At 31.9% G+C, this 10,326-nt stretch overlaps 1 protein-coding gene across 1 annotated transcript in view; it reads right to left on the minus strand.

The window, feature by feature from the left end:
- Nucleotides 1-10,326, minus strand: part of LOC106682328 (RNA-binding protein Raly) — a gene marked incomplete at its 5' end in the record, with an annotated part of 423,435 nt that overhangs the window by 343,524 nt on the left and 69,585 nt on the right. Inside the window, 1 exon segment of the mRNA XM_067052969.1 lies at nt 6,995-7,102. Within this exon segment, the coding sequence (XP_066909070.1) occupies nt 6,995-7,102 (108 nt within the window).

The raw sequence follows: 10,326 nt of genomic DNA on the forward strand, positions 1-10,326 counted from the left end.
CTATCCTGTCCGCTGACACCTGGGACTCCACGTAGGGGTGCATAATTTATATTTAATTTCAGGGCATTGGACCATTCAGAGCCCGTAAGTATTTTATAATACAATATATAATAATAGTATATGACTTTTTTCATTGGTTTGGTTCTTTTTCATTTTTTCTTCTTTCCCTAATTTATTATTTCTTTTTCTCTTGTAAATCTCTCTTTTTTCCTTTTTTTATCCTTCTTTTCTTTTTCATATATTCTCTTTCAACCTAATCTGACTTTCCTCTTTTTTGTCCCTTAAGAAAGGAACAAATTCCCTTAAAGAGAGGGGAAATTCCCCTCTTTAACATAAATAAAACACATATAATAATAATAATGCATCTATACAATGAGTGAAACTCAGAATACGTATTTATTTAACCATTTGTTGAATATAATAATACTCTCTTCTTCCCCCCCCCAAAAAAAAAAATCATGTTTAATTATAGTAAGGAAAAAAACTACATCAAACAAATCCTAATCGACAATTGAACCAAAACTAACAAAAAAAAAATTCCCAAAGAGGAAAAATATAGAAGAGAATGTAGTAGCAATAGAAAAGCCTGGCACATTTCCATCGTTTCCGGACGCAAACAGGCTGTTTGGCTCAAAACAATAGCCATCAGTTTTGTCAGTTTTACTCTTGTGACCCGATTTAACCAGTGGTATAAATTAGCTCTTCTCAGCCCAATGCCAGCTCGAAGCGACAAGAGCAGTGTTTTCGAGATTGGTCGTTAGATGTCCTGAACTACTATCGGAACTTGAAGGTAGCTTATGCCAAGATCTTCAAGAATTCCGAAGAATGTAGTAAGAAAATTCGAATATCATTTAATCACATGAATGATGAGTTGGTTGCATTTAAATGAATGTTAGATGAAAGAAATTTATCGTTTATACTTACTTTACCCTTTACCCCCTTTACCATTACCCATTACTCTTGGAAGTCAATTACATTCAAATATATCAGGAAAATATTAACGTAAAGAAATTCTGACCATCAAATAAAAATTAGTCACGTTAGCGAAACTTATTCCTTAAATAAAGAACAGTATTATCTGGCGTAAGACTAAAATTATAAAACAAAACCCAGGCCACCCCAATTGTAATACTTATTTTTTTATATAGTAATAACATAAAATAAAATAGTAACATAAAAAATACAGAACTGTATTTAAAACAAGATTATTTTTTTAATTATATCTTTTATTTAATTGAATACTTTAATTTAACAATTACTTGCTATACTCGCTTTGACACTGCCTTAAATCGTAAGCGATTTAACGACCGTGAAATCCAGTCCTAAACAGGATGTTTATCATTCCCTCTCCTTCTCTCGTTCCCCACCCTTTCTCTCAATATAATTATTATTTATTTAAACTTTATTTAATTTTTTTAGTTATTTGCTATAATTATCTCATACCAATATTATAATTACTAAAGGTTTAATTATAAATTTTTTATTCATAAAATTAGAAATAACCGCAGTTTAGGGACTGTACAGAAATTAACAAGGAATAGGGCTCCTACAAACCCAAAATACGGATTATAAAACTCTGCTTGATATAGGTAAAATCAAAATCGTTTGCCCAATAAATACACTTTTTTTTATCATAAATTTTAAATAACTCCTCTGTTCCAAAATCTTCTCGTTAAATAGCAATAACTTGACTCTGGTATGAATAATTGGTATCATTCTCTAAAAGTTTTAACTAGCAATAATCATAAACTGAAAATAATATCACAAAACGAAAACGGTCAGGAGGAAATCCTACCCCCTACACCATCTCCAGACATCATCGGCCCTTTCACTCCAGTAAAATTACAAATCTATCTGAACATAATTCGTCCAGCGCTCCTTTGTTCAATTACCTCACCAATGGTACACAGCCCTATCTACACAACTTCCAAAATTCTATGCTGCAAAAAATCGTTCGAACTGCAACATGGAAAAAGCAGAAACGACCGGATATTCACAAACTACTGGATGTGTCCAACGGTCCTGGACTTTATCAGGAGGAGGCATATCAAATTCCTAGACTAGCTGAACTATCAAACTAAAACAATGGTCCAATACTTTTCATCCAGCACCTGCACCATAGCGTAGGCCACAGCATTATAGCCTCTTGTAAATATGGGAAATACGTGTAGAGTTAGGCCTAGTTATTAAGTTCATTACCACATATCTTTGGTGTGCCCCATCAACATCTAATAACACATAATATAACCCCAGTTATTTACCTGAAAAACTCAACCACCACATTCGTCTTATAAAATCTTTTTCAGAAAAAAACAAAATCTTAATGCATAGCAATTTTAACTAACAAACTGTAAATTCAAATTAGAGCTTTAAAAAAATATCTCTAATAATCAATTTAATAATAAACTTGAAATATAGATTTTAAGATTCATAAATGATTGCCAGAAGAAAATAGCCTTCAGAATTGGAAATAACACAAATTACGGATTAAAATTACTTACAGTGAAAAATCTGTTAGCAAGTAAAATTACACCATCTTTTGATTCGATAAAAATAAACATATAAAACTTTATGAAATGAAGAGATAATCCTTTACAAGGCTAGGATAAAAAACTTTGTTGAAAATTATTCTAACTAGAATAATTAGATACGTTTTTGTCATGTATAGGGCCTATGTTTCAAAGATAATGATGGAGATTGGGAATTAGGGTGGAAATGTTCAAATTTTATTAATTACTTTTGCATAATGGTGTGCAAAAATTCTTTTCCTGACACGAATGTTTCAAATACGACTGCTTCCATAGATTTTATTCTTAAAAGAAGAAATAACAAATTAAAAAAAAATAATATTAATTCTTAAACCTCGAAATAGAGATAATTATATACTAACCTTATTATAATATACCCTACATATACTTGCTCAATTTTATACCTCTAAGATAATTATATATTATAAACCAAAGAAATAGGGAGGAAGCTATACCGACACACAAACAGACACTTTGGTTTCCAGCACTCTTAATATTTTCGACAATAAAAATTTGAGGATTAATAAAAATAATCATTACTATGGTCCTAAGAGTCCTCATGAAAATCTAGGTTTCAATTATGTATGAAAATAGTGGGACATTTCTAGGGAAGTGTTAAATATTAGGGTTTGATTTATTATTATAATATCTTTATATTGAACAGGCCATAAAACCTACATCAACAGAGTCCGTTTATCATTGGGAAGTTGACACGCGCCTCGACGAGGAACAATAGCGAAGTTTGTTGATTGACAGGTGGAACAGGTGAAAGAGTATCAGTTCTCCACTGAGTCAGCCGACTGTTTTCACTTTGGAAGGTGTTCAAGGTGCAAACAGATAATTTTAATATTCTGTCGCTGTTATGAGCTAATTTGCAAGCTCGGTTAAATATATATGATAATAACAATAATTAGTAAAGGTATTTAGATAGTAATGGAAATATAGGAAAAACATTTGAAATAAGGGAATAGTAGTATAGTTGTAAAAAAAAATGTAGTATTATATTCTGAGTCAATCCTGTGGGTTCTGGAGCCCTCCTGGGGTCCACCCAGCCTCATAAAATGGGATATCGGGTCAAGCGTGATTCTGGCTTCTGAAAGTATTGAACTCCTGACCTTTCATGGGTTGTAGTGGTTCAGATTTTAATTTTTTAAATTATATTCTGAAAGGTGAATAAAATCTGACTAGAAACTTAGAGGACAACAAAATATAATTAGAGTTTCGATGGTATTCGGGTTGAAAATAGTTACGAGGTCCTAACATAATTCGCTTTCCCCATGCTGCAGGGTCGTAGCTCTTCCACCATAAGACTGACCAATAATGTTGCAAATTTCGACCACTTGGTCTCTTCTTCTTTGAAATTTTGTCATATGTTCTCGAGGTGAGGGTAATCATATAAATGGCTGGGTACCATGCCCCTTGCGAAACATAACGAGCAACGAGAATCATCTATCACTCTGAAACTATGAAGCATAGCACGCAGAAAATCATGACAATTGACTGCTCTAAAAGCAGCGACTGACTCGTGCCAGGGAAGATCAGGATGGCTAGGATTGATAAGGGCGCCTACTGCTTTCCTTCTATACACACTTTGTAAAGTTGCTGCCACTTATCTCTTAAAGATGAACTAATAAGATTTTTTTGCTTTAACAAAACTATTGGCGTCTGAGATCCTTCTTTGGGTGTCGGCCTACTCATTTTCAAAGATTTCCACCAACGGATGGATCCACTGATGCTTTAAAAAAAGCTTCTCCCTTCTACCCTCCAAAACTTTGTAAGAGCTTGTCGGTCAGTTGTTGCATTGGCAATGGCAACGTCCGAGTCGACAAGACAACAGCTCTTGTGCAGTTTTTATCTAGTAGCATTTCCAAAGCCAGAAGATCTGCACGAATTTCACCACAAAAGTGTATACACCCGCTACTCAGTTTCATCTTATTGTAATAGCCGACCCTTCGTTATAAACATATAGTCATTCTTCTTCCATAAATCGAGTAGGTATAATCCACCAAGGCAATGGCCTTCAGCTTGTTCGGTTGGGTATTCTTCTTAGAGGTTGGTGACGTTAGCGTTTTGTAATAGCAGTGCTGCGAGGAATCGGGTCTTGTGTTGGAGGGGACGGTTTGGGGTTCTAGAAGGACTGACCAAGGCACCACTCTTTGTCGTAGCACCGCAAGGGAATGTCTCTCTTTTGTGAATATTACCCAAAAAAATAAAAGATAAAAATTAAAATTAAAATAGTAAACATACATTGAATTTCATCACGTGCATTGCACTCTTTCTGTTTTAGCAGCTTTTATTGATATTTATAGGACTGTGAGGTTATGTTGAAGTAGCCAAGGAAAAAAATAAGATATACTTAATTATACATTGATTTTCTTTATTTTTTAATGTTACTTTAAGGTAATAATATGTCTGATTCAATTTAATTAGGCTTGAAAATACAAAAGTCATTAAAAAGTTACGTTTCTAAAAATTTACATCTGGAAACTAAATTATTGTAATTAAAGTTGTTTACAAAATTATCTTAAAATTTTAATAATAGATAAGCCTTATATCTCATGCATACTTGAAATGGGCGAGCGAATTCGTTGCTGGGATGTGGGAATGTTGAATGGGAGTGGGATGACAATGAAAAAAGAAGACATGTGAGTTTTGAAAAATATTATTGAAGAAAAATAATCTTCCAATCCTTTTTGCTACTACGTAATCCCTTGATTTGTCATCATTAATTATAATTGTCGTAATTACGAGTGAAATGTGATGTTTGGCATAAGGAAAATTTAGCTAGTCATTACTAAATTAATCTAATATAGTTAATTAAGCTGACATGTTGTTGACTTGGCATCGATTACATTTGCGTGACATCAAATTATGAAGGTTTCTTTTAAAGGCTAAAGTAATTAATACCTCACTGTATATTAGAACAACAGAGTAATTTTATAAAATGTATTACGTAATTATGACAATGGCATTAGTAGCCATTGGTACCTCCTACTGATTTTCAAAATTATTTTGAAACATGCTGTCCACTTTAGTCCCTTGGTTTCTCAAATTATCTATCACCTGTCTAATGAAAGAATTAATGAATGAAAACCAATCTTTATTCTGGGACAATCGGTCCACTACGAATAACAATCAGGAACAGTTTTAGGAGCTTTTGTCTGGCTACATTAACTTTTGAACATTAATAAATGGATCTATAACAATATTTAAAGTAAGTCAAATTTGAACAAAACTACTTATTTATCTTTACTTATTTATCTATTCTTCAAAAGTTCATGTAACCTTGATAGTCTAGGAGATGGATGTATAGTTGATTTTGATTCGAAGCTTTACGGATTGATATGGGTAAGGAATTCAAAAATGAGGTAGCACGGACAGCAAAAGATTTTTCATACGAGGCAGTTCTGTTGGTAGGGATATAGAGATCGGTAGGTTGGGATCTTGTGTTTAATAGGTGAATGGATAAACGTAGGGTAAGGAGGTTAATTATGTAAGAAGGTTTTTTAGTTTTTAGGGTTTGAAATATAAATTTGTCTCCTAAACGAAGGGGATAGACGAATAGTAATGTAAGATATGGAAACGCCTTGAAATACCCAAAATGAATCTTACAAAGCAGTTTATTAATCTTTTCTTTCTTGTTCGATGAGAATATTTTGAAAGAGCACTTGCAGGTACTACCTATCCTTCAAATAGGTAACCACATATTTTTTTTTTTTTTACGAAATCTCGTGTACTATTTTCTCTGTTGCTCCCTCCCAAAACATTTTTTGTCTTTCCAGCCCTCTTCCTGATTAATTGCTTCTTCCCTCGCTTTACCGAATAAGTTCTAGGGCAATTGTAAGCAAATCTCGTCCAGCTAGTTTTCTATTTCCATTCTGGATTCCTCTTCTTTTGCGCTCGAATCGATCAAGTATTGAGCTATCTCGAAGATCACTCTTTCGGCATCTCTTCCTTTTTTCTCGCCTCTTTGTCCAACTGTACTTTGAGGATCGTAGCCAGAAACCCCATTCTCTCCTTGCCCTCCTCGACATTTGCTGTTTCCCTCATTTCCCATAATTTGGTTATACCTGGCAAGAAGAACCACGGCAGACCATCTGGGTTTTCTCACCTTCGTTAACATTTAGAGGATGTCTTTTTCCTTCGTCAATCACACGCTTCCGAAAGCTTTCTTCAGTCTTCCCTTGACTATGAACCATGATATTTTTTCGCCTTCTTGTATTTGTTTCAATACTTGATCTTACAATCCTTCAACGAGGCGGCATCTCCTTTGTTCAGTAGGCCTACTGCTACAACAAGGGTATATTGCTAATAAGGAAGCTGCTTTGGGTTCTATACTGGCTATAAGCCTATAACTTCCATAGAGTAAATGGTACATTACTCCGTCTCGTGAGCTGCAGCCCATCTTTAAATGCTTACTTGAAATGACTGATATAAATAAATAAATAAATAAATAGGAAACATACCTAGTGTTTGGCCGAGGACTGTCCTGCCATCTTCGCCTAAGCAGGCCCCGCGGGCGTCGAACGGATTAGTGAACTGTACAAAGGCGTATCCCTTATGCATCGAGATACCTGAAAACATAATAATATTCGTTTATGACTTATATATTGTCAAACATATAGAAACTTAATTTTACGCTAAAGAAAAAGTAAAAGAAAAGGAATATCAGTAAATTTTCAAATACTTATTAAGCAAGCAATCCTTTTCTTATAGACATAGATTCATTCGATAGTGCTAAAAAAAGTAATACAAATATATCTAAAAATAAAATTGTAATATTTGCTAATTGTGTTAAAAGGCACAATTTGTTTACATCCACACAGAGATAAAAAATACCCTTCAACAGATCAATAATTTCCCATGTATATTTCCTTTAATAAATTCCAATTTTACGTAAGCCTCTTAACAGATTATAAACAGGAGTAAATCACAACTCATTTTACATGCAAAGAGGTATTATTCTGAAAAATCATAATAATTAGAAATCATATTACGTAATGTTAAAAACATTTTAATGGTAATATTAATCTTTGAAAACACTGACTACATAGGAAATGTAAAATAATTTTAATATTATTTTGGAATTATTAAAAATCTTGGTTAAAAAAATATAAACTAACTTTTACATTTTAATACCCCTAATAAAATTCAAGGTTTTAAATTTCAATATATGAAAAAAATAAAAATCTTCTTTTTTTTCTTGTTTTTTTTTTTAGATTTTCCAACAACCCCAAGTTAACCCAGGATAAGCCTAGAAATTCAATCGACCACTATCTCTTTTGAAAATATAAAATAAATTAAAGCCATATATGAAGGTGGAGGAAAAATATAATGCTTTTTGGAATCATCATAGCAATACCAATTCCAAAGCTTTTAAATACATTAAAAAAAAAATTCAGTTTAGATTCCACTTATTTATATAAATAAACGATTCAGTGATAAATTGAAGAGATTTCTTAAGAACATTTTTAAATAATGAGAATATAAAAATATGAAAAGTTTTACTAAAATATATTTTAACCAAAAACAAAGGCATACGTCTCTCAAATACATTAAAAAATTAACCTTTTTTTTTATTATCCTTTTTTCATAAGATATTGTTTTTTCCGTTAGAAGATTTTATAAAATAATCTAGTTTCTTTTTTTTTTTTACTTTAATTAATTTTAGCTAACTATCCGCATTTTACTTCCTCACTACCAAAAGTAGTTAAGGCTTGTATTCATGTAGAGTGAAACAAATACTTTCACTTCCAATCTTTCACTTTGCATTTCAGCATACGTCAATCAGTCTCTATACAAATTCTAGTTTAATCTAATGGAATAATAGTCCTTGAACGAACATTGTGTTTTCTTTATGTGATAGCGCTGCTACCTAATGCTATACAGATATAAACATTAGTTCCAAATTTGTAAACAAAATAATTTTTACCTTCCAAAAATCAATTAACAGTCGACTGTCGACTGGCACGTTTTTATGACCGTTTTTACTACCCTTCTTCTACTCGAAGAGTATTTTTATTACTTGCCATTAAATTTTCCCGTTTTTTAAAAAATAATATTCCATTTTTTTTTAACAACAAAGTCAGGAGAATCGTTTGTTGATCCTGCAACACAAGACTAACTCATATATATGTTTGTAATGTATATGAAATTACTTTTAAAAAATCATAATTTAATTTAACTGAAATAACCTATAAATCTCTCTTAGCTTAACTTAAGTTTTTGAGTTTACACCATCTCGAAAAATCGAGTCCCCATGATTTCTCACTATCGGAGTATGGATGGTTAAAATGTCATAAATGTTTTGTTAAAGTTACTTTCTCTTGTTTCTTTGAAACAATGATTAACAAAGAATACATTTACAATTGATGTTTGAGAATTTAATAAAGCCCGATCTCAAATTGCAACTATTGTGGTATTTAATTTTAACAGCACATTTATCTCACAAACGTATAACCAATAAACATTCACATGATTCTGGTGCTTGACAACACGTTTCGACATGTTATTTCAACAAGTGTTAATGTTATTTAAATACTAATATGGGAGGCCGTGTACAATACAGGATGTTCATTGTTCAAACTGTATTGGACAAGCAGGTGTATGTATAACGTCAACAGCGACACACGATGTTTGGTATAATAGATCTAAATTAGTGTTATGTAATATCATTGGACATGATATGTTACATGTAACGTAGTCTTGAAATTACATTACCCCTACAACATAGGTTTTTTTGATATTGATAATGTCAGAATAACTAGTTTTATTTATTTTTTTAAGCTCATAATATTCCTCTTTACATTCTTACAAATCAAATTACTAAACAAATACTGTAAAGTTATTTGATAATTATATATGTACACTAGATTCCGTGTTGGTCTATGCTTACCCCACTAGGCACAATCCTACGTCATTTTGTGTTACAGTAACGGTTTTATAAGTAAAAAATGAGTAATGTTTTGATATTTCAGGAGCATCCTATCGGTTGAGATCAGCAAAATATAACTTTGGGAAAAATATTGTCACTCTAAGCACGTTGTCATAACAGTTTGCGACTTTAATTACTCATTACCAACAATTATAAAGTCAATTAAAGTCAAATCATCAGAATCTGACAGCCAGACTAAAATCGTTTGTACATTTTACATCATCAAAGACAAAGCCTTCAAAGGAATCAAAGTCACTAATTATTCAGTGAACCAGCTGTTCGTAACTGAAACTGAGAATTAACTGGATTAGAAGCCGTTTAACGGTAATTAGTGGAAACATCTGAGACTAAGGTCTAAGATTGTCTACCGCTCTCTTCTTATCTTCTGTCATTGTATCAGATTTCCACTTGACTTAGCACTTCTCCACACTTAGTCTGTTTTATTGATAACATGTAGATTTATTCTCATACATTTTATAATAACAATACTTATAATAAATTAAATTTGTTTAGTAACGGTTTTCTTTTTCTTTTTGTTTAGTAAGGGATCATATATTAATCTAATTAATTATAATTTACACTCATAAGTAACTCGTAAACAAGTATATCGTTATCGAAAAGTTAACTTAAGTACAAAAATATCTATATATATGAAAATAGTTTTAAATAAGAAAAAAATACTGAATAACTGAATCCAAACAAAACTGACATAATATAATTTCAATTGACACCATATAAAGTTGCCAGAAAGGATAACTGCCAAAGAAAGAAAATACTGTTGAACCGATTTAGAAAATTTCTTGCATTGATGCCAAGCCAAAATTCCTAAAAATTTTGAATACCTCGAATTAAAAAAAAAAAAAA

Source organism: Halyomorpha halys, unplaced genomic scaffold (genome assembly GCF_000696795.3).
Source record: "Halyomorpha halys isolate HHAL.00 unplaced genomic scaffold, Hhal_1.1 Scaffold23.1, whole genome shotgun sequence".
Lineage (NCBI taxonomy): Eukaryota > Metazoa > Arthropoda > Insecta > Hemiptera > Pentatomidae > Halyomorpha > Halyomorpha halys.